This window comes from Lepidochelys kempii, chromosome 7 (genome assembly GCF_965140285.1).
Source record: "Lepidochelys kempii isolate rLepKem1 chromosome 7, rLepKem1.hap1, whole genome shotgun sequence".
In the NCBI taxonomy this organism is placed as follows: domain Eukaryota; kingdom Metazoa; phylum Chordata; order Testudines; family Cheloniidae; genus Lepidochelys; species Lepidochelys kempii.
The window spans coordinates 40,159,829-40,185,833 of NC_136386.1; the positions used below are offsets into that span (position 1 = coordinate 40,159,829).

At 40.7% G+C, this 26,005-nt stretch overlaps 1 protein-coding gene across 8 annotated transcripts in view; it reads right to left on the reverse strand.

The window, feature by feature from the left end:
• The window catches only part of SLC6A11 (solute carrier family 6 member 11), a 280,391-nt gene that overhangs the window by 223,873 nt on the left and 30,513 nt on the right, over nt 1–26,005 (reverse strand). Inside the window, exon 2 of one of the 8 annotated variants that reach the window (XM_073352320.2) lies at nt 5,924–6,111. The exons of 6 other annotated variants lie outside the window; for them this stretch is intronic. In XM_073352320.2, coding sequence (XP_073208421.2) covers nt 5,924–5,952 — 29 coding nt within the window. In that variant the 5' untranslated portion in view covers nt 5,953–6,111. Of the gene's footprint in view, nt 1–5,923; nt 6,112–26,005 lie in introns of those variants that run through there. One more of the 8 variants, XM_073352325.2, reaches the window with a different exon arrangement.

Here is a 26,005-nt window from a genome sequence, read left to right on the forward strand (position 1 = left end):
TCACTTGGAAACAGGTAATACCATTTCTGACAAAGTGCGACTGCGACTCCCCCTTCCCCTTTTGCCCACTTGATACTTCCTATATAGGTTAAAACCATTGATTTTAACATTCCAATTGTGTGACTAATTGCACCACGTTTCAATAATAGCAACTAGATCAAATTTATGCTCATAAATGAGCAATTATAATTCCTCTTGTATGTTACCCAGGCTCCTAGCATTAATATACAGGCAATTCAAGAATTTCTTTTCTTCATGTCCTTTGGTTGCGTGATTAATTTTGTTCTCAGCATCTTGATTTTGTGCTGAGTGCTCATATCTTCCCTCTTTTTACCATCCTCTTTTGCTATTAATTTAACATCCTCCTAACTACTCTAGTCAGCCTGTCCCCAAGGAGATTGGTCCCCCTTCTACTGAGGAGGAGGCCATCCAAACTATACAGCCCCCTGTCCCCATGGAAGATGGATCAATGTTCCTGAAAATCAAAGACCTCTGCCTTTTGCCACTTACCTAACCAGCAGTTCACTTCCAGAATCTTCTGCCTTCTCTCTTCCTTTGCTCGTGGAACAGGAAGGATCTCAGGGAAGATTGCTTGGACATTCTTCTTCTTCAGCATGCTTCCAAGTTCCTTCAAGTCATCTACTATCTGCGAGATATCTCATGACAGTGTCATTAGTGCAGATATGAATCATCACCAATGGATCCTTGCCCATTGTTTTCAGAAGCCTATCCAGTCTTAGAATGACAGGTTTCAGAGTAACAGCCGTGTTAGTCTGCATTCGCAAAAAGAAAAGGAGTACTTGTGGCACCGTAGAGACTAACCAATTTATTTGAGCATAAGCTTTCATGAGCTACAGCTCACTTCATGTGAAAGCTTATGCTCAAATAAATTGGTTAGTCTCTAAGGTGCCACAAGTACTCCTTTTCTTTCAGTCTTAGAATGACAAGCCATGTCTTGGCTCGAGGAAGGAAAAACACTGTCCTGTTGTCAACCGGTCCCTTGCAGAATGTTCTTTCTATTCTTCTAAGTGTTGAATCTCCAACAAGGATTGTCTGTCTTCCTTGGATGGCTGGAGAATTCTTCGTCAGTAAGCTTGATTTTCTTACAGGTTGGGCCAAGCTGCCATCCACATGTGTCCCATACATGTCTCCATTCCCTTGGATCTCCTGGATCTTGAGAGGTATCTTATATAGTTTGCATGTTGAGGACATGGTATCCATTTGAAACTACTAATTGCATGGAATTCCTCCTGCTTGTCTTCTCTCTGGTGGCTACAGTCTTCCTATTCTCATCTGTCTTTAGTTTTGTATAATGCCATCATGACCTCTTGTGTCTGGTGGTCACGAACTGCCAATCCTCCTTTCTGACTCCCTCTCTCACCAGTTCCTTTGTGGCAAGCTCTATTCTTCCCTGAAATTGGGGTACTGGTGTTTGCCAAATCAGGTTGTCCAGAAACTCCTCAGCTTCCCTGATTATTAGTAACACCTCAATTTGCCTAATCCTAATCCAAGAATAATCTCCTCCATCATAGCCACCACCTTGCACCTCGTGCACATGAAATCCCTTCTGTCTTCAAGCAGGAAAGAGAATATAGCACATCCATTGCAGATCACTATCACAGTTTCATTGCTGGCCATCTTGAAATCACATGTAGTACTGCACCTGAAAGGAAAGCCTCTCTCGCTCCTGTTCCAAACTTCCTCTGACACTTCTCTGATAGCTGCCTCTGTTCTTCACTCTCAAGTTCACCTAGCAAGAGCTTTTTATACCAAGTCTTCCCTGCTTAGCTCAGCTGCACCCCTCACCACCAGAGAGTGATTAATCAATCAGAGACTTCAAACAACTGGGCTGGTCAAAGGTCCAAGGGCTGGAGCCTCACAGCCTTTATCAAGGCACTGATCAAAGGCCGAACGGTTTACGGATTACTCAGCGGCCTAAGACCCTTCTACACAGCCTGTACACAGAGAAACTAACAATCTCAGGCAGACCAAACACACTACTCACAAAGTCCTGTCACCTCCAACCACAGGGCTGGAGCTGGAGCTACTCCCTCTGAAACTCCCATTAGCTGTCTCTGTTCTTGGCTCTCAAATTCACTTAGCAAAAGGCTTTTATATCAAGTCTTCCCTGCTTAGCTCAGCTCCACCCCTCACCACCAGGGAGTGATTAACTACAGATGAAGTGATCAACAACGTAAGGAAAATTGCACAGCCGTGATGAAGTCAAGCTATGGCCTGGATGTCACCATCACACCTTTGTGATCTCACAAGTCTACAGGAGGATTGTGAGAAGGGGAAGTGAGAGGAGTCTTGTGGGTACCCACCAAATTTAGCTGACTAACTTTATATACAAAATCTGTGTGCGTGGGTGTGGGTGGGTGTGCAGGCGCACATGCACGTGATATGACGACAAGCCAGGGAGGACTTCTTCAGTTCACCTCCAACGGCAAGGACAGTGGAGACCAGTGGCTCATGCTGGGATACAGGCACAGTTGTCAGCACTTTAAAAAGCTTTACAATGAACAATTTTGCCACGAGATTCCTTGCTACTAGTGGGTGTTGGGTGCGTTCTGGTGAATTTTTTACACTTAGTTAAAGTTCATATAGTCCTAGCTAACTAAGGTTTAGCTGCCTTACCTGGGTATTGTAATTATTATCCCCCTTTGACAGATGGGGAAATGGAGACAAGAAGGTTAAATGACATGGCAGAGGCACTGCCAGCCATGTCTAGTTGCCAAACTACTTTAGAAAGTAAAAGCGAACTGTAAGCAGAATAAAGGGCATGCCCTTATTCTAATAATAATACACTGTTCTTAGCTCAAAAAGGATTCCACCTCTCCTTGATGGTCATCACTAGTGACAGCAGGTGAATTCCAGTGACCGTTCAGAGAGAGCCCATGCATCATAGTTAGCAGTGAGCTGAAGTTGTTTGTGGGGTGGGACAGGGCAGGGGAAACATTTATCTGAAAATGAAAGAACTTGCTGATCCCACTAGTGTAGTGGGTGGAAACATTCTGGACTGATTTTATCCATTGGCTGATTTTATCATGTATAGCTCAGTAGCATGAATTGCACGTAACTGCACTCCCTTCTACTACCTCCCCCCCACCACTGCCTCAGTTTAGCATTTGCACAGTTGTGCCAGCTCTGATGCATTCAGATTTACAGTTTCATCCAGGGATGACCTGATGTGAATCTAATCAAATCAGGACCTTTGTTTAGTTTTGATGAATTATATAATTAAAAACAAATCCTGAAGATCTTTCGAAAACATGGGCAGAAACCTTTGTTCAGCAATAAGTACCAGTCATGAGGCATCATCCCTTCTTCCCTGTGTTTTGCATAACTGCACATAGACTATCATTTGAAATTTGCAAATAAACTAACTGGAGCTTGTGTGTTTATACAAACTAGTTCATCACCCTCAACCAAAAGGAGTAATTAGCCCCATCTTCCAAATAATGCTATGGCTATCATCACATCAACAAAATGAAAAGAGAAAAACCACCATATATTTCCTTCATTTAGTAGCTTAAAATATGGACCCAAATCAAACGAAGCAAGGCTTTAAATGAAGATATTGCGTTTCTTAGAATTACAGTGATAACCCTGTTAAATATTAAATCGATTACATACAAAGCAGCACTAATTTCTATTGTTGGTCAAGACTGAAATGTGTGTAGAATAGCAATGAGTTTGCAAAAGGCATCACCACAGCACTCTTAAAACAGACAAATTTCAAGCTCACTGTGTGGAAAGAGTCATTGGTGCACTATAATGTTAGCAGAGCACATGGTTTCTTCATCATCATTTAATATGCTCTCTCCAAATTTTTGTTCATGTAAACCAAATATGTGGCACTGCATTGAAAGAAGATGTTGTGTGACTGTAGTAATTCAGTTCTTGTACAAAACTAAGTGACTTAGCTTTTTTGCAAAATGAAAGGAACCTGTGTTCTGCAGACACTTGTAAAAAAATACAAATAGTAAGAGGTCTTACCCAATTATAATGGAAGGTATGTGAGAATAGGTGTTATATTGAATGTAATAGATAAGGCACTCACTCCTTGAAAGTGCTATGCTAGGAATTAATTTGGCCTGTATGCAGTTTTCTAACATGGGGCGGACTGGACAAGCTGGACATGGTTAAACTCCATGTTATTTTCAACAAGCAGTTTTTGAACAGCATTCTGACATAGACTGATACCTGGCTGCTCACACCATGTTAGAAACAGCTCAGCAAGAACCATGTCTGAGCTCTGCTTTGACAGGGTTTTCACATAGAGCCCTGTTCTAGTTCCAGGAAGGGTTACCGCCTAGACTGTTCGACTGGTGTTTGCAGCTGCCCCTGGCAGCTTGTTAAGGGCAGGGAGTCACTTACCACAGGTGCTGCTGGAGAGAGGCAACAAGGAGTTTGCACAGGGAACAGAGCTGGCAAAGCAAATGGGGAGGTTAGAAGAAAATAGTAATTTACAGGAAAAAGTTCAGTAAAATGCTGTTTAATAGGAAGAAATTTGGGCTCCCTGCGATCCATGAGCTGGGATTTTTGAGGGGTTATTTTGGTTAAAAAAGGAAGGAGCTGCCCACAAAAAAAAAACACACCACTTTACTGAAAAGCTTCATGGACAGTAGGAGTGGCAGGAGGTTCCTTATGTGCAGTCTACAGGCAGAGCTCACCACCTAGACCAGCAAACTGAAGGCAGAACTTGAACAGAATTTATGGGGGACAGCACTTCCACCCACATCTTGGTAATTTAACTGCTGCTTAATTCACACTTGTAGGCAACTTTTTTGCCTACTGCTCATAATGTACAGCCCAAACAGGTCTGGTCTCAGCAGAACTGATTTGGAACCAAGTGCTGGGAGGGAGCAGGGGTGGCGGAGGAAAGCAGACCTATTCCTCTTTTTTATAGGGAGGTTTATTTGTCATGTTTGTTAAAAGTAACTAAGATTTGTTTGGAAGCTTATGATCTGTTGCTAAAAGCTATACTTATTTATATCTAAATGTATTTAAAAAGAGGAAAATTGTCTTGCTTTTCGTGGTCAGCTTTTCCTTGTGTCCAGTGGATTAGGAAAATCACTGGGGCACTGTTATGGGGCAGCAGCTGGAGCCTTTCATTCTCTAGCCTAGGCTGCCCCACAGCATTTCACTCTCCGACCTGGAAGTGTGTTCCTCGTGCTACCCACAGCTGATAAGGAGTTTCTTTTCATTTAAGTTACAGGTATCTGCAGAGAGTCCCAGCTGAAGTCCTCCGAGGCACGGAAGCCTTATGTTGTGTGAGAGGAAAGCTCAGGCGCGTGCTATTAGAAAGAGGTAACTAACAGGTGTGATTTGTAAGTTAGCTGAATCTGCTAACCACAGCAGAAACCCTGATTATGTTAAATTTAACTTTGTATCAAGTAGCGTTTCCCTATAGTGCGATGATTCAGGAAGCCTATGTTTCTTACTCATACTAGCTAGGCCTCTAAGGGAACAGGCCCGTACTGGCTCTGCTGCAGAGCTGCTCTGCTCCAGAAAGTATAATCCCTGTTGGAGCTCCTGGGGAGCAGGGATGCTGTGACACCCTTCAGAACGACGCAGTGTGTATATTACCTTCCACAGCCTCTTGGCTCTGGTGATGGGCATCCTCTTCACCTTCTTGGGTGACTTGCACCCATGTGAGTGCCAGCAGGGAGCTGGGGACACTAAGGAACACCTGAAATTGGGGGTGGCTCCTGCACAGCCTCTTGACCCCCTGCGCCCACACTTGTGCACCCATCCAAGAGCCAGCCACAGTCTGCCCTATATTTCTAAGCTGGCTAGTTAGCTATTCAAAGGGTACTATAGTAAGGCCTGTGGTGTAAAAATCTAGACAGAATATTTCGGCAAACATCTAGACAGAAGCTAGAGACCCCTTTGAAAATGGTGCCCACATGGTACTTACTTGGGCTGTGTACGCAGGTTCTGTGGCATTTGTGCTTGCTCTTTCACACGCTGTTTGCACCAGACAGTGATTTATGAGCTGAACATTTTTTCTTATAGTATTTCAATTGGTAGATGCTGGTTCTGCTGTTAGAGCTTTTCTTCAGCCGGCAATTGGCTCCTTGAGCAATACAGCTGCACATCAAAGGCCTTATTAAAAAAACAATCAGATGTAAAAATGGAACCCCGTACACTCCTATTACTACGTATATGAATAAAGGGCCCCATTTTGTCCTTACTGAATTCCGTGGGCGCATGATGACCTAAAGCCATATACCTACAAGTAAAACTTCAACCATTAGGCTAGGCACAATGCAATTTTTATTTTTTAAATAACTACAACAGGTAATATTAATACATGATCAAATGCACTAAGTAAATATCCTTAAATCAAACTCTAATAAGTTCGCAAGCCAGCATTTTTCTTTCTTTGGCTGTCTCTAAATTTTGATTATCCGTGGAAATATTTTTCATTGGTTTGTGTGTGTATGGTGAAATCAACATTTACCCAATATTTACTGATAAAAACTCAAACCCTTTCAAGCCAAATTATAATCCACTTCACAGGACTAAATTTAAAATGCAGCATGGCATGTTGTTATGACAAAATCAAGCACTGACCCTACATTACTTGTGTGCTTCTGTACAAACCTGCTCACTGACTTCAACGGGACTACTCATGTGGTTAAAGTTAAATGTGCTGAAGTGCTTTGCTGAATTAGTGCCTCTAGCCTCACAATGCAGAATTTTTGTAGTTGTTATACTTCTACAAACTGCAGAAGATTTGTGTAGCACCCAATATCGGAAAATTCCTGCTATGGCACCTCTTCTGCACAGGTTTTTGTATTGAACAAAGAATATATATGGTAAAATCTGGCTCTTTTCATTGGCATCCATGGGCTACCACATGCCTGTTCAGGTAAGAGAAAAAAGTATTTGGGAGTGGAGAGAGTGACCATTCAGACTTTGAGCTTGCTGGGTTAGGGTACCTGTAGTCTCGTGTGTGGAAAACCATAGCACTACCTGGGGAGTGACCTGTACATTCTTCTGATATCCCTAGATTTGAGGGAAATCTTGTGGATTATCAAGCTGTTTGCATTTTCCAGGGCATGTGTATGCTGGGAGTGTCCCTCAGTCATGGATTTGATTTCAGGTCCACAGACTGAACTGAGGGATACATAATTATTTGAATTCTGTAGTACTCACAATACATAAAGTCTGGTATCCTTACATTTTCATTATGTTTTTCTTGCCTTTCTGTGATTCTTTTAGTATATAACTGAATAGTTGTCAATTTCCTTAGCTGCAAATCAGACAAATTGTGGGCTACTAGATTAATTAAATAATAAGAGGCCTGTGAGTTCAAATTGTATTGCAGCACCCCTTTGATTAAAACAAGACCTATTTTTTCCTTGCATGCAAGAATGATTAACTTCTTGCCACAGTTGGTTTTGTCTATAAAATATAATGTCACTTGCTATAGAACATTAAGAACCCTTTTCACTGGAAAAAGTAGACTATAGTAAGAACTTGTTTATGGTGATTATGAATTAAGGACCACACTTTGTTTGAAGTCTTTGCTAAATATATAATCCAGGTGCTGCTGGAATAGTTATATACATTTCTGTGCTGAAATCCAATTAGCATCAAAGCCACACAGGAGATGGACTTCTGCTGAATACATCTAGTCTCTGAATTTAGCAGTGAAGCAGCTAATTCACTTTTTAGCCAATATCCAAATTGCTGTAGCATGCACAAGCAATGAAGGCTCCCTCTGGTGGCTAATTTGCCTACATGTTGTCTTTGTTTTTCAGAAAGATTCATACATTCCAAGGCCAGTAGGGACCACTGTGATCTTCTAGTTTGACCTCCTGTATAACACAGGCCACAGAACTTCCCCAAAGTAATTCCTGGAGCATATCTTTGAGAAAAACATCCAATCTTGATTTTAAAATGGCCAGTGATGGAAAATCCACTACAACCCTTGGTAAATTGTTCCAGTGGTTAATTACCCTCAAATATTAAAAATATGTGCCTTATTTTCCAGCTATTGGATTATATTATACCATTCTCTGCTATATTGAAGAGCTCATTATCAAATATTTGTACTTACAGACTGTAATTGAGTCACCTCTTTGCAGAGGTTTTCAAACAGTGGGTCAGGACCCCAAGTGTGGGTTGTGACCCTGTTTTAATGGGGTCGCCAGGGCTGGCGTAGACTGCCTGGCTTTAGTCCTGGGCAGCAGGGCTCAGGTTACAGGCCCCCTGTCTGGGGCTGAGGCCCTTGGGCTTGGGCTTTGTTCCCCCACCACCTGGGACGGAAAGGCTTTGGCTTTGCCCCTCCCCACACATGGGGTGGCGGAGCTTGGGCCGGCTCAGACTTCGGTCCCCGCCCCCACCTGGGCTCCTGTACTAATTTTTATTATCAGAAGGCGGACACAGTGCAATGAAGTTTGAGAACCCCTGTGAACCCCTGCTTCTCTGATCTTACCCTAATATATCAACATCCTTCTCGAATTATGGACACCAGGATTTGACACAGTAGCAGTAAATTAGCAATATTCATCATAGATTAGTGTATTTGGATTGCTTCTTGAGTAACTTATTAATATATGGTGCATTTCCCCCCTTACTTTGAATAATAGATGATTTTTACTTTGAGGGATGTAGTAAGACTCAAGCGGTCAGATGGTTGGTGCTACCTCTAGCCCCAGGGATGAATTCCCCAATAGAAATGTATTAAGACTTTTAGTTTTAAACTAAAACATAGAATTTTTAAAATGCTACTTAAAGAGAAATTATACAACCTGTCATTTCAAGACCTTCAAAAACTGAACTGGCACTTTAATTCTACCTCAGTTGCACATAGAGAGAGTAAAAAGTAAGCTTCCAGCCATTCCCATTTTGCAGTTCAGAGTTTTGGAGATGTCCTAGTAAAATGAGATTTTAAAGCCTATTAGGAACACTGCAGGAAAGCTGTTCTCAGTCATATAGTCCAGTTAGGCAGATATCCCTGTTAAAAGCTCACCATGATGACTGTATGTATTACAGCAAAAATGTAACTTAGCACCTAACATCAAATTGCCCTAGAACTGGCTATGCTATTGCATGAGTCTGATCCTGCAGCTTTTTTCTCAGGCAAAAGCTCTGATTAGGAGCGTGCCTGCATAAGCACCAAGACATGTTTGTTTTTCACTGAGTATCTAAGTCTGAGTTTTGGTTTAAGTGCTTAGTTAAGATATTGTAAATGGCTAAACATATCCTGCATCTCATTGAGCTGCTTTTGTATAAGAGACTTGCAGGAAGTCACAAGCAAGTGCTCCTAATTCAGATAGGCTGAGGCAATTTTAATAACTCTGCTGTGTGTTTTGCTTCAGGCTAAAGTGATGGTGACAGCCTATAAGGTGAAATCTAACTTAGGCTGACAGCACCTAGTGTCTGCACAGCTGGAAATGAGACTTGCGAATAGAACTCTGTGTGTGTGTGTAAAATGCCTCTAAATGTTGGATTATTTATATAAGGCTTATTGGAACCACAAAGAAAATCAACACCAAAAGTAACCCAGGCTTTAATAGTAACAGCTTTGGTTTACAAATATCTTTGAAAAGGTGAGTGAACTCTATTGGCTCACCTTTAGTTTCTTGTACATTTTCAATCTTGCCAAATACTTCAGTACATGGCTTGTCGTACAATCTTTCTATGATAAATAATATGCAAAGCTTTCTAATTCTGAGATATTAATTTGCAGTGCTTTTGCCCTTATTCAAATGGTTCATAGCTATCCAAATCTGTAAATTATTATTCCACTAGTCATCCTTACCTTCCCTGCCCATACTGCCCCTGTTAGGAATTGCCAGAATGCGGTTAAAGGAAACCTGCATCTTTAAGAAATGCTCTTCTGTCAGTTTGTTTCATCTCTTAAGCCAGTCTCTCCCAGCATCCCCACCTAGCCTTTATAGTATAGGCGAAAGGAAAATCAGACATGGTTGCTAGGATACTAACAGAAAAGGTAAGTCAGCAACACTAGGAGTAAAACAAAAGGATTAAAGTCACCACAGATTTTGAGTCATGGAATAGAAATTTCTAGAGTGAACAACTGCCACAAACTCATGCACCTTCATTAATAAGAGAAAGAACTACATGGAAGCTGCACCTCACACTGTGGAGGAACTCCTCATAAGCCTCTGCAAAGCTACCTCTTTATCCACTTTCAGATTCCTCCTTAAAACTCTCCTTTGCCACAATGCCAACAACAACAAAAAATCCTGACGACACTTAGGCAGTGGGTGTGCTGAGACCACTGCCTATCATGCTGACTAGTACTGTCTCACTCTCTTCTCGTGCTCCCCTGTCTTTCTGTCTGTATCCATCTGTTGTTTCTTGTGTTATATATTCCTGTGACTGATGGGAGACTTAGAAAGCATGAATCACATCTGCCACACCTCGAGTGTAATCTCTTTGGGGCAGGGGACCATCTGTTTGCTCTGTGTTTGTACAGTGCTTAGCATAATGCGGTCCTTGACCATAACTAGGGCTCTTAGGTGCTATGGGAAGACAAATTATGTATAATCTTATGAGTTTTTAACACATTACTTGAGTGCTTTCATAGATTGAAGATTTCAGGGTCAGAAGGGACCATTGTGATCATCTAGTTTGACCTCCTGTCTTAACAGGCCATAGAATTTCCTCACAAAAAGTTTCTAGAGAATATCTTTTAGAAAAACAGGCAAACTCCATTTTTTAAAAAAAGAGTCCTTTAAGATGTCAAATCATACTTTGCTTGTTCAGTAGTTTTCTTAACTGCTTTGTGTGTCTCAAAAAGATCCAGAATTAAATCCTTATTTATAATTCCTTTTGTATTTTTATTTTATAGTCTACATATTTCACTGGGGTCCTGGAGCTTGGAAATGCTGCATGCTCTTCAGGGTGAATTCTATTGTGTAACATTGAGTTCCTTGCTTCCTGAAAGACAGATAGAATTTTAAAGCTTCAGGAAAAGAATGAATTTTTAACTTAGAGGTGGTATAATTCTTCTCTCACACCAGTTTAATTGAGCTATTCGTGGCTTACACCACTACAAGCCAGCTGAGATCCAGGCCTAATATGTGAAATGAAATTATTTGCACCCTTTCATTTCTCCTCCTATCTTTTCCACACAGTTTCATGTTCCTGACCCACTCCCACCCTCCTTTTTGTCCTACCTCATGCAAGCATGGCCAAACCCAACAACCAGAGGGCCACATTAGTGATGAACTTCATGCTTAGTTTCCTAGAGAACTAGCCGATATGTTTCTGACAAATTAGAGCAATGAAAAAGTCCATCCTCTTTCTGTTAATCTGGGAAGCCTGCTCAAGCATCTTCCTCCCTGGCAGATAGTCATCTCCTCATGCCTTTAAAAAAAAGTGGACAGGTAAATATGATTTGAAAAGGTCTCCACTCCAGTCTTCAAACACCACTTCCTCCCTTGCTGAACTGTAATACCATATTAAGATATACAAAAATGGCTGCTTTTCAGCTTTGAACAGGGCTTGACAAAACCCATTGATTTCACATGGTTCTCCTGTACCATAGCAAGTTTGAACAAACCCCAAAACTTAAGGAAGGTGTGAAATCCCTGTGAACCAGCCAAGAACAACACTTGCTAAAACCCATTGCCAAGTTCACCCAGCTCTTGTTGTAACAACGGTTACAATGGGATACAATGGTTCCCCTTGTTGTGCTTCAGGTCATGGGGATGAAAAAGAAATTACAAAGTTTTGTTGTGTGTGTGTTTGGGGGGGGGGGGCGGACATAGATATATATCTGCTCTATGCAGTTAAGAAATAAAGCATTTACAATGTGTACTGTCTCTAGAAATGGTCTGGAGCTGCAAAATTCATATCCAGATTATGAATTACCCAAAGTTCAGGAGTCTGGGTTCAGCTCGTTTTATATTATAATGGGGTCAGCTATGAAATTCAGATCAACATTTTTGTTTAGAATCTTTAGATCCTAATTCTCATCCCTAAATTGAAGGATGGACAGGTTTTATTTTGGCTTTTCTATAGATTTTGTTTTAAAGTAAAGTTTGTGCTGATCTTTGAACTCTTACATTCTTATCAAGTTCTGATCTGTTGTAGGACATAGAGAAGAGCCTGTTAGTATGTATTCCACACTGCACAGGTGTGATAGGTTTGCATTTGGCTATATTGCTCAGGAAAGTCACGTCATATAATGTGTTGCCGTCAAACAGAGGTGAAAGTGCTGAGGATGCGCCTGTTTCTAGCATGTGCCATCTCTCTCATTCACCTGAGAAAAAAATTCAATAGAGAAAAAATGTTGAGTGTTTGTGTGTGGAGTGCTTTTTCTTTTACCATCTGCTATAATTCACACGACTCTGTAGGCAAGTTTCTAGTTAAAACCCTGGAGAGAATTCAGCCCTTCTTACATATGACATGCAAAGGATCTTGCCCATTTAAAAGGAAATAAAGCGTTCTGCACGTGAATGTGTGTCTATAAGATACAGTAGTCAGTGACAGGTAAGCATTCTGGAATTGTCGCCACAGCACTTTAGTACTGTTGGTGGTGCAAGTACCCACAGAAAAACCCTAAGTAGGTTTAAGGTGCAGACCTATGTTGGGAGCTCTTGAGGACCACTCTTTAGGAAGGATGCTGTGTGACCACCCCTCTGTAGTCTGCCTTCCTTCCACTTGGGTGGGGGTCCTGAGCAGCCTTGTGATTAGAATAGTTCAAAGACTGCAATTGTGGCCATATGCACCCACCCAGGAGCCTGCCACAATCTGGCCCCTGGAAAGCTCATGTGCAGTCATCCTTTGTAAACTATCAGTCTATTACCATTAACAGTTCTTTCTACTATATCTTTTCCTTCTACATGTTGCACGAAGTGCTGTCCCTGCTCTAGGGGTATCAAACATAGTAACAATTCCAAATCCTTTCCCCTGACTCTCTCAGTCTTGCTGTGGCACTGAGCTCTCAAAAGCAAAGGCAATTTGTAAGACTGATCTCCTTGGGAACTTAAAAAGAAAAGGAGGACTTGTGGCACCTCAGAAACTAACAAATTTATTTGAGCATAAGCTTTTGTGAGCTACAGCTCACCTCATCGGATGCATTCAGTGGAAAATACAGTGGGGAGATTTATATACACAGAGAACATGAAACAATGGGTGTTACCATACACACTGTAAGGAGAGTGATCAGGTAAGGTGAGCTATTACCAGCAGGAGAGCGGGGGGGAAAAAACCTTTTGTAGTGATAATCAAGGTGGGCCAGCAGTTGACAAGAACGTCTGAGGAACAGTGGGGGGGGGGGGAGGCAACACGGGGGGAGGAGGGGGAATAAACCAGGGGAAATCGTTTTACTTTGTGTAATGATCCATCTACTCTCAGTCTTTATTCAAGCCTAAATTAATTGTGTTCAGTTTGCAAATTAATTCCAATTCAGCAGTCTCTCATTGGAGTCTGTTTTTGAAGTTTTTTTGTTGAAGAATTACCACTTTTAGGCCTGTAATCGAGTGACCAAAGAGATTGAAGTGTTCTCCGACTGGTTTTTGAATGATATAATTCTTGATGTCTGATTTGTGTCCATTTATTCTTTTACGTAGAGACTGTCCAGTTTGACCAATGTACATGGCAGAGGGGCATTGCTGGCACATGATGGCATATATCACATTGGTAGATGTGCAGGTGAATGAGCTTCTGATAGTGTGGCTGATGTGATTAGGCCCTATGATGGTGTCCCGTGAATAGATACGTGGACACAGTTGGCAACGAGCTTTGTTGCAAGGATAGGTTCTTGGGTTAGTGGTTCTGTTGTGTGGTGTGTGGTTGCTGGGAAGTGTTTGCTTCAGGTTGGGGGGCTGTCTGTAAGCAAGGACTGGCCTGTCTCCCAAGATCTGTGAGAGTGATGGGTCGTCCTTCAGGATAGGTTGTAGACCCTTGATGATGCGTTGGAGAGGTTTTAGTTGGGGGCTGAAGGTGATGGCTAATTGCATTCTGTTATTTTCTTTGTTGGGCCTGTCCTGTAGTAGGTAACTTCTGGGTACTCTTCTGGCTCTGTCAAGGCTCTCCTGAGCTTTTGTTATGATTTTGTTTAAAAACCCATCCTATACATAGAGCAAACTCTGCAAGAAGTGGCATTCACTGGCTGGGACTTTAGAGAAGAGTTTGCTCACAACAGTGCTCTGAGGATCCTGATAGTCAGTCTTAGTAGAGGAAAGTTGGAGTTAAAGTGGAGTATATTTTTCCCATGAAAATTCATAAAGAGCTCTTTCTATTTCAGTCCTGTTATCAAGCTGTAGCTCAGACTGTGGATGGGAGCAGTTGTTGCCCTCAATGCACTGTAAGTTAAAGTGTGATGATTGCACACCAGCTTTCTAAATTGCAAGCTACTGGAATAGTAGAATGCACCTATATGTTTTCCCACATTGCCTGGAATTGTCAGTATTAGTTTTTCTTGCATGGCCGGACATAATTTTAAAAGCTTTGAAGAAAGGGTTATTCTGTGGGGAAGGGATACAGAGGCAAAATCAGTCTTGCTGCTTTGGAGAAAAATAGACTTACAGCTGGTATTCTGAGGCAGTTAGAAAATTGTAGACCCGTTTCAGCCTGAAACGTCTTCTGGAAGATAAAATGGAATGGATTCATACCCTAAAGCTAAAGAGAGAGAGAGAGCTGCAGTGATTTGTCAGGTCTGTGGCATCTCCACAAGGCAGACTTTTACAACAATCTTTAGGACTAGATTCTGCCTTTACAGCACAGCCCCTTTTAAGAGGTGGTGTGAATCTGACACCACCTCAGTGGGTGTTGGGAAGCATTCTGCCTCTGCAAGGCATCATGCCTCCCAGAACTTCCTGCCTGCTCTGGGAGGAGAGTATTTTCCATGCAGCTGACCAACTCCAGGGGCTTGAGGGCCAGGATCCCTGTGGATTCTCAGCTCTCCATTCTGCTTTCCAGTCCCATTCTCTGCCTACCCCACATCCCTGGATCTTAAGCAGGGATGAGAAGAAGCTGATTCTTTGTCTACATGAACAAATTGTACCAATTTAACTAAATTGAGTTAGAGGCTGATTCTGGACTAATTCAAGCTAAGTTAGTATAAGGTGTTCTTAAACCAAAATGAGTGTCCATACCAGGAAGTTGCTCTGATTTAACTAATCTAGTTAGCCAAGACCTATGACTCCACTCGAGCAAAACTTGGCCACTTATTTCCTTCCATTTGCTCTTATGTAAGAGAATGAGCCTATGATTTTTTTTATTTTTAACCAAGGAATAACTGCAGTAAACACCCCACTTAGCCAGGCAAGCTACTAACATCACAAAAACAGCTGCATAAAGAAGGCTGGGAAAATATTTGGAAAATTATGAACATGGAAAGACAATGAATGTAAAGATATGCCAGAAATGAAGTGTTCTAATCTTTTTTGGCTTCCTGCAAAGCCTGATGGATTGGAAGTATAGAGGCTGTAATACTACAAAGAATGAGACCTGCGAAAGAAGAAAAAGCTTTGTTGTGGGAAATCATCAATGCAAGAGGCAGCGAGGTCCAGTAGACAGGTCTTTAGGCTGGGCCTCAGGAGATTGGGAGTCTGATCCAGGCTTTGCCACTGGCCTGATATCACTTAGCTTCTCTGTACCTGTGTTTCTCTCCTTTGTCCATCTTGATCATTTAGACTGTATGCTCTTTGAGGCAGGGTCTCTCTCTTACTATGTATTTGTACAGTGCGTCTCAAAACAGGATCCTGATCTTGACTGGTTCCTGTGGGCACCAATGTAATACCGAGAAAAGTAATGTACCAGAAAGAATAAATCAAGTCAGATATAAAACAATAGGTTGGTGCAGAACAACTTTCATGGAGAAATAATCAAAGGCCAAGAATTATTGATTATGCAGAAGGCAGGAGAATTCAGAGCTTGTTTAAACTGACTGTGCACAAGCAAGATTATCTGCAGATGGACAACCAAAGAAATTACGAGGAGGGAATAAGAGATGGGATTTTAATTTAAATAAAACCAAGACATTTTACAACTTTCATGTTGTCTCATTCGTTCTTACTTGAATCTCATCTGCTTGCATTTCAGATCTGTCTAAAGCATGGCTCAAGTCTTCAGAAGTCTGTGTGCCTGCCTTATGCACATCCAGAATCCAAGACTTGCACTCAGGTTACGTTTCCATGCAAGAGTAGGCATGTGTGGGAGTGCACAAATCCCCAGTATCACACCTGTGCATAACTCAGAGTGCACAAATCCCCAGTATCACACCTGTGCATAACTCAGAGTGCCGCTGGGTTCAGTGGAGATCAGGGTTCAAACAGCAAGATGCTTCACCGTTGAAGGTCTTAACCAGGATTTGACCTCAACTTTTAAAATTGTCAGCTCACAACACTCTACTGGAGGATTTTGCACTTTGGGGCTTGTATTTCTATAACAGTTTAACACACTTTTTACAATGATGAGGACTTTTTTTTCAGTCCTGCAACTACTTCTCCTAATCTGACTGAAACAGCCATATATCCAAAACCAAATTTTGTTGTCACCTAAAACCAAGCTCAGCTCTAGAGGTAGAAATTGCCTGTAAAACAAAATGAAAACAAATAGCACTAAAACTAGCAACAATGCAACCTAAATTACCTGAATGCCAGTGAGGAACACTGAATGAGTTTGAATAACCAAGTAAAATTTTTGTATAACAGCTATGGGGACATGACCCTGTTACAACAATGTGGAATTACAGATAACGGAGATTGAAATAAACCAATGCTGTATTGTGTAATGCACCCTCCCCCACCAAAAAAAATTGAATGACAGTGTCATTAGAAATTAATTCAGGTATTGAAATTCTGCCATCAGATCAGATAATTTGTTTTTCTACATACAGCTTTCATTTCAGAGATAGCAGAAGTTGTACAAAATACTGTGGCTGTTGCAGCCCGCAGTCCGTGATGGAATGAATGATTGATATAAGGTGGCTTTGTGGGGCTTTTTTTTTTTAGCTCAAATAATGTTATTCACTTCCTGTAGAATATACTAAACTCACAATGCCTCAGCAACTCCTCAAAATACAAGGAAAAATAACCAACCCATTAAAAAATATTTATGGATGAAGCACAATTGTTTATTTCAAATTTCTTAAGTGAGAAATCCATGAAATTCATTGTATCTTTATTTAGGAGGCAGGAGTGATGTTTTTTAAAGAGAAATGTGGGATTTGTTGACATAATTTACTTACTTAATGATCCATGTTTCATTAAATATTCTGCATACACAATTTTCTCAACTTTTTTTTCCAAATTACTTTGAATTATTTAATATAGAGATGAAGTTGTTTGATAGTCTATTATACTTCTGGTTTAAGACATGTAATTTAAGGAGTGTTATTAACAATATAAGTAGAGGCTACTGGTGCTCCAGTCTTTGTTTGGTAACCCTAGTAATTCAAGATTCTGTAATTCTAGATTAAGACAAGAAATTTCAAGTAGTTTTTTTGATAAATGTAGTAGGGCTCTCAAGCAATTAAAAATAATCATGATTAATTGTGCTGTTAAACAATACTATAATACCATTTATTTAAATATTTTTGATGTTTTCCATATTTTCAAATATATTGATTTCAATTGTAACACAGAATACAAAGGCTACAGTGCTCACTTTATATTTATTTTATTACAAATATTTGCATCATGAAAGTTGAACTTACAAATGTAGAATTATGTACAAAAATAACTGCACTCAAATATAAAACAATGTAAAACTTTAGAGCCTACAAGTCCACTCAATCCTATTTCTTGTTCAGTCAATTGATAAAACAAACAAGTTTGTTTACATTTGCAGGAGATACTGCTGCCTGCTTCTTGTTTACAATGTTACCTGAAAGTGAGAACAGGCGTTCACATGGCACTGTTGTAGCCGGCATTGCAAGATATTTATGTACCAGGTGTGCTGAAGATTCAAATGTCCCTTTATGCTTTGACTTCAATTCCAGAGGAGATGTGTCCATGTTGATGATGGGGGTCTGCTCAATAATGATTCAAAGCAGTGCAGACCAATGCATGTTCATTTTCATCATCTCAGTCAGATGCAACCAGCAGAAGGTTGATTTTCTCTTTTGATAGTTCAGGTTCTATAGTTTCCACATTGGAGTGTTGCTCTTTTAAGATTTCTGAAAGCATGATCCACATCTCGTCCCCCTCAGATTTTGGAAGGCACTTCAGATTCTTAAACCTTGGGTCGAGTGCTGTAGCTATCTTTAGAAATCTCACATTGGAACCTTCTTTGTGTGTCAAATCTGCAGTGAAAGTGTTCTTAAAACAAACGTGCTGGGTCATCATCCGAGACTGCTATAACATGAAATATATGGCAGAATGCGGGTAAAACACAGAGCAGGAGACATACAGTTCTTCCCCAAGGAGTTCAGTCACAAATTTAATTAACGGATTTTTTTTTAATGAATGGAAGTATGTCCTCTGGAATGGTGGCCAAAGCATGAAGAGGCATGCAAATGTTTAGCATATCTGTCACGTAAATACCTCGCAGCATTGGCTACAAAAGTGTCATGCAAACACTTGTTCCACTTTCAGGTGACATTGTAAATAAGAAACAGGCAGAACTATCTCTCATAAATGTAAACAAACTTGTTTGTTTTAGCAATTGGCTGAACAAGAGGTAGGACTGAGTGGACTTGTAGGCTCTAAAGTTTTACATTGTTTTGTTTTTGAGTTCAGTTATGTAACAAAAGAAATCTACATTTGTAAATTGCACTACAGTATTTGTATGACTGAACTGAAAAATACAATTTTTTTTGTTTATCAAAAATAATACAAAGTGAGCATTGTACACTTTGTATTCTGTATTGTAATTGAAATCAATATATTTGAAAATGTAGAAAAACATCCCAAATATTGAATAAATTTCAATTGGTATTCTATTATTGTTTAACAGTGCAATTAAAACTGCAATTAATCAAGAATAATTTTTTGAATTAATCGCATGAGTTAACTGCGATTGACAGCCCTAAACATAGTAATTTTAATCCAGAGTATGTTTATAATATATGATCCTATGATCCAGATGAGACCCACCTTACTCAGTTTAGCATGTGTCCAGAAAGCCCTATGTAGGAACAAAAGAAAATTTAAGTGGTTTAAGCTTATCTAGATAGTTGGGATCTCTTTTTCCTAATCTTGTTCCATTCTTTTAGGGGGAAAAAATCAGAATATAGGTTTGTCTTCCATACTTGGTACAAGTAAATACATTATACAGATTTTAGTTAGCTTAGATAGCACTGAAGGCACAAACTGCAAACACAAAATCTGAAAATGAATAAAAAGGGTTGCAAAAATGCAGTGAGTGTAGTTTTTACATGGATAACTTTTCAGCAATATTTGATGCCTTGTGGAAGCAAATTCAGACACAAACACGGCTTTTAAATAAATAAATAAATGAAGAGCCAAGCAGCCTACTCCATACTCTTAAAGCAGTTCTACAATACTATGGTATACTTAAAGGGATATATCATTACAATATTCACCTACCACAGTTATTATGAATTGTCATAGACAGATGGACAGAAGGTTTGGGGAAGCTTGCTGTTTGCAGCCATGAAAGGAGAATGTGCTTCCTGTAGTTATCAAATCCTTTGAGTGTAAAGGACAAATGATAAGGAAAATTAACTCTGACTACATGTTAAGAAATACAAGTTTTCCTATTGTAATTTCTTCAGTTTTATTGTTTCAAATGCATTTTCCAATGAGTGTGGATAGTGAATGTACAGGCTATTAGGGAAGTGAATTACTATCATGCTAAGTATATTATCTGAGGTATGGTGATCACTGCTATTGACTCTTATTTTAGACTCAAGGATAAAATTAACAATTGTCATACAGATTTGGATTAATTAATAGAAATTGTAGAAGCACAGTAAGTGGCTCCTAAATAGTTTATCTTAGGAGACATTTTAAAGGGAACATAATACAAGAGAAATGTACATTGTATATTTTGATGGATGAACTCTTTTTGCAAACCAGAGTCGAGATGTTTAAATGGAACCTTGAAAAAATTTTGTTCTGCAATTAAAAACAAAAAACTAAACAAGAACACCAGCAGCACACAAGTGAAAAACTTCAGGAGTCTCATAAGTGTAAAACGATAATATTTTGATTTTGACTAAAATCTCAAGGGTAACTTAGTAGTAAAGGAACCCTGCCATATGCATCTCTGAAAGGTATAAAATTATTGCTGGGGGAAAACAAAATACAGAATTATTAAACCATTTTAAATTATTCAGTAAATAACACCACTCTACTCAGTCAAATGCTTTTCAATAGTAATCAAGAGCAGGTGCAAAGGAGCTTAGTGCACTGTTTCCCAGGTTGGTAATGTTACATAGAGATTCAGTCACTGTTGTCTGACAATCCCACATAGGACAGATATAATTTTGTGAATTATTTGTTTCTAGATGCCTTATTAATATTTTTACGAAGTCTAGACTTATTCATGAAATGAGTTGCTGATTTAATGCATAAATCAAACTTTTGAACGGAGGATCCATATTTCAAGAGTTCCAGGTGAACTCTTTCAATGGTGGCTAGGAATTCTGGCTGAGGCAACTAAAATATTTCTTTGAGCTCCCTCTGAAATATGGCCCCTCTTCATCCCACAGAACATAGGTGGGAGTTTAAAGTTATGCTATTGAGAGATTACAACAGCAGTTACAGTAACAGCAATTAAAGATTGACTGGAAAGCAAAGATAAAACACTTTCATTAGGAAATGGGTATCGTTATTATACATCAGTGTTAGAATTTTAACAAAGTGGGTGTGCAGAAGGCCTAACTATGATTTAAAGTGATGGCTTGTCTGTTCTGGAGCTTTAAAAGTAAGTTTCCCACCATCTTTATGGGCTAAATGCTAGTATTCTTCATTGTTTCTCTACTATGGGTGAACATTACACTGCAGCGTATCCGAGTACTAGCTACCCATAATCTCACCTGCCTTAGCACCCTGTGGTACAAATTGTTCCCATTTTGGGGAGGCTAGAATCTGGACAGAAAAAAAGGCCCACTTTTTCTAGCATGCTCCTAGATGCAGACGCTAGGCAGAATTTGGTTCCTTAGCAACTCTTCTAGGAAGCACAGTATAGAAAAGCCTTCTAATCAGAAATAGTCTAGTATGTTTAATGTTAAATATGCAAAAGAAAGAAGTAATCTCAGTTGAAATCAAGAACCTGCTTTCAGCTTTGAAAGAAAATAATGTGGAAGGCCAAGAAGGAATTTCAAACTTACTTTAACTTAATTATCCTTAATTTATTACAGTGTTTGACCCTCTGTGTACATCTATATCTCAATGCTTTAATCCCATTAATAAATTGTTCTTGGGCTGTCTGCATATACTGATATTTTTAAAGAATAACGTAGAAGTACACAAGCGAAGGCTAAGTGAAATAAATATTTCAGGAACATAATTAAGAGCCAGTGATCCTCAGTACTACAAATGAATTCTTATCAAATCCATTCTGGAGCCATTTAAAACATTCTGCTTCCCCTAAGAATGCATTTATTCTAACTTTTCCCCAAACTGTATTTGTAGAAGTTTTCACATAGTGTGGTATTAATAGAAACCATTCTCTAGCTGAATTAAGAATGAGCAAAAATCTCTCTGGAAATAGGTTTCTGAGAGAGGTTGAATGGACTAAGTGTCTAAAACAACACACTTCAAAAAAAGAGAGGAATAGGCCAGATCCTTTTGGGGAAAAAATCATCCTTCAATTTGGTAGAGGAGCTAGGAGTCATTAAGATCACACAGAAAACAGAAATCCTGCCAGAAATTCAAATGCCACAGTACATCATAAATAAAGGGCTACAATTTACTTGGAGAACTCTCAGCACCCCATCTTTGGTATCAGTACTTAGTAGAACTACAATTAAAACCTTGCAGTGGACACATTTACATTTTATATTATAGATCAAAAGTTCTCAAACTATGGGCCTCCCTTGCAAGGCATGGATATACATCTGGGAAGGGTCCAGAACAGCTATGCTCTAGCACTTCAGAAATAAAAATCTGTGCTGGATGCACTCCAGCCACTCTCACAGATGGGCTTATGCCTGATTGATGCCTGCTGCATTAAATACCTCCCACCCCAGTTACTTAAAATGTTGTGCTCTAGCCCCACCCCTTTCATTTTAATCCCACCTTCTGTATTAATGAGTCACTGCTCATTCCTGGACAGCAGGGCTGGGCAAATTGGACTTTGGTTCTTTTTCTGGTCTACCACAGCTGTTCATTTCCAGCTAGGTGTCCCTATCATGGCTGGCTCAGAGCTCTGCAGAAGTGCTTGATGCCACCTTCCTCCCTGTTCTCTGGTGCCAGAGCTTGGATGCTTGCACCAGGTAGGAGCTGCTTTGGGCGCATGATCCCTGTGGCTGGTCCAGGCAGGTACTGGGGGGTTCCAGGGCCCCACATGATTCCGACCTGTGCTGCCTTCCCCTTGGTGCCCGTGCAGCTGGAGAGGACCAGTAAGTTGGTCCCTGGCCAGTGGCCACCCAACTTTGACCCTGGGAACTGGAACAGCCAGTCATGGCTACTGGCTCAGCACCCTCATTGACTTCTTGATGCACTGGACCTATGCTGGGCACTCAGTGCTGGTGGACCTGTGAATGCTACATTTTGACGCCTATCCTCATTCCCAGGAACCCTATGCCCATGTGACTGCCTGCTTTCTGCCTGTGAGCCCAGCACCATGAACTCCCATCTTGGAGGTCAGTGGAAGATGACTCATAGAATATCAGGGTTGGAAGGGACCTCAGGAGGTCATCTAGTCCAACCCCCTGCTCAAAGCAGGACCAATCCCCAATTAAATCATCCCAGCCAGGGCTTTGTCAAGCCTGACCTTAAAAACTTCTGAGGAAGGAGATTCTACCACCTCCCTAGGTAACGCATTCCAGTGTTTCACCACCCTCCTAGTGAAAAAGTTTTTCCTAATATCCAACCTAAACCTCCCCCACTGCAACTTGAGACCATTACTCCTTGTCCTGTCCTCTTCTATCACTGAGAATAGTCTAGAACCATCCTCTCTGGAACCACCTCTCAGGTAGTTGAAAGCAGCTATCAAATCCCCCCTCATTCTTCTCTTTTGCAGACTAAACAATCCCAGTCCCCTCAGCCTCTCCTCATAACTCATGTGTTCCAGACCCCTAATCATTTTTGTTGCCCCTCACTGGATTCTCTAATTTATACACATCCTTCTTGTAGCGTGGGGCCCAAAACTGGACACAGTACTCCAGATGAGGCCTCACCAATGTCGAATAGAGGGGGACGATCACGTCCCTCGATCTGCTCGCTATGACCCTACTTATACATCCCAAAATGCCATTGGCCTTCTTGGCAACAAGGGCACACTGCTGACTCATATCCAGCTTCTCGTCCACTGTCTCCCCTAGGTCCTTTTCCGCAGAACTGCTGCCTAGCCATTCGGTCCCTCGTCTGTAGCTGTGCATTGGGTTCTTACGTCCTAAGTGCTTCCATCTCTACCTATCTATACTGCAATCTTGAATTCTACTACAGCAGAACCCTGTTTATCTGATCCAATTGGGACTGGGGCCAGATCAGATAATCAAAAATTCAGATAAACTGGAGAATGGGAAAGCGCAAAGCTGTATAGCCATTTAGCGGCCACAGGAGTGTTCACCCACTTCTAGACCTGTGTGGCTGGTTGTTTGGTTACTAGGGAGAGCTGGATAATGGAGGGTCATATAAATGGGGTTCTACCATAGTTTGTACAGCTAGGAAACAGGCTCACTCCTCCCACTGATAAGGTAAGACTGGTGGATGCTGACACAAAAGAGAGGGGGAGATGGGAAACACCCTTCTTGTCATAAACAAAGTTCATTATTCCTCATTATGCACTGGCAGCTGTTGTTATTTGTATGTCTTAAGGTAACTTCTAGGAACCCCAGGCCTCTGCTCCAGAGAGTCCAGTATACATGATGAGGAAGGGTGAAAAACAAAATGAACAGAATTGAGCAATCACAAGTCACAGCTCATGATTTGCCTAACCAATGTAGCTTGGTGTTGTACAAACCACAAATAGTCTATGCCAGAGGAAGCTTCCAATCTAAGACTGACACTGAAAGCACTGGAGATTTAAGGTAGCGTTTTCAACAACACTCAGCATTGCCCTAACTTTGCTCCCATTGAGGTCAATGGTAAAACTCCCATTCAGTTAACAGGAGCAGAGTTAAGCCAAAGCTCAGCACTTTTTGAAAATCCCACCCCTGGAGCATGGGAATAATTTGATACATGTAATTGTTCAGTGACAGCACTACTGTGATGAGCTTTGGTGTCAACAGGATTCTCAGATGGGCATTTAATAGGGGCTGGCATGGTTGCACAGTGAGGTATTGTGGAGCTCGCCCCAGAGATAAGGGGTAGCATGGAAAAAAGACACAGATGAGAGTGGGAGAAGAAAAGAGTGATGTGACTGGCATGTTGCAGACAGCGATAAGAAACAGGAGATATGTAGGCAGGGGCAGAGTTACAAAGAGCCTAGAAGGCAGGGAGAAGAATTCTGATTCTGTAGGCAAAGTTATGCTGTAAGTGCCTAATTATTTATTAAGTCATTTCCAATTTGTTGCTATTCAGAAGAAAGATGGAAATGGGCCTTGCAATTAAAAATTCCATACACAAATATATGTTTATATGTGCCAAATACCAACTGAGTGTAAAAGTGGGAGCAAATCAGGACTATGTTCTTTTAAAAAATGAATCCATCCAATCATTTTTTTCCAGTTAAGACACTCACATTCTAACAAATGAACATAACAGCCCTGGTAGTATTTTAAGGTGATATTTATAAATCTACGTTAATCAGCAAGGAATCAGGGACTGATATCTTAGAGGTTCAGTCCAAACAAACTAAACAAAACAAGCTTCTTAGGTGTTCCTTAATACTTTTAGGTCAGCCATTCACTTCAATATCACAGGCATTGTTTAAGAGAGCTATTCTCTCATTGCTGTCACCTTATAATTTGTCAGTAACAAGATTTTCCTATTTGCTTACATCCCTGTGTTTGATATCTTTGAAACTGATCAGAATTTGAAACACAGAACACTTCATTGAGTTTACTTGCTTACCAAACCATTGGGGTTCCAAAGAAGATGGAGCTAGGCTGTTCTCAGTGAAGATGGAGCTAGGCTGTTCTCAGTGGTGGCAGATGACAGAACAAGAAGCAATGCTCTCAAATTGCAGTGGGAGAGGTATAGTTGGATATTAGGAAACACTATTTCACTAGGAGGGTGTCAAAGCACTGGAATGGGTTACCTAGGGAGGTGGTGGAATCTCCATCCATAGAGATTGTTAAGGCCCAGCTTGACAGAGCCTTGACTGGGATGAGTTAGTTGGTGTTGGTCCTGCTTTGAGCAGGGGATTGGACTAGATGACCTCCTGAGGTCTCTTCCAACCCTAATATTCTATGATTATATGATTGGTTGGGCCTCCTTGCCAAACCCTGGGAGATTAGGGTTTCACATTATGTGGCCCAATCATCAAGTTGATGGTGGGAGGGAGGGGAATTAAACATTTTGAAGTTCATGGAGCCAGGGAAATGTGAATTAGAAATCTAATGTGTGTTTACTTGTGCTGCCACTAGGAGTAAATTGTGAGAGACTGAGGGGAATGCCCAGGGCTCTGTCCTTGGCCCTTCCTCATTTTCACTTTCCACCTGTATCTAGACAATCTCATCTACTCCCCAAACTTCCATTATCATCTCCACACTGATGACTTGCAAACCTCTCTGTCCAGCATTAGCCTCTCAGTTCCTATGTAGGCCCCAGATTTTCCCACCAGATTTTCCCAGCTGTGGCTAGATTTTCAAAAAAGCTCCATACCTAGTATGTTGAGCATTGTTGTAAATCTGATCTCTTATTTTGGTGCTCAAATGGGAGCTGAGATCAGGCCCATGAGGATTAGCTGGTCTCCCAGAGGTATGTTATAGGGGAAGGAGATACTGCTAATCTTCAGTAGTTAATGTGGAGGATATCACTGATTTAGGAAC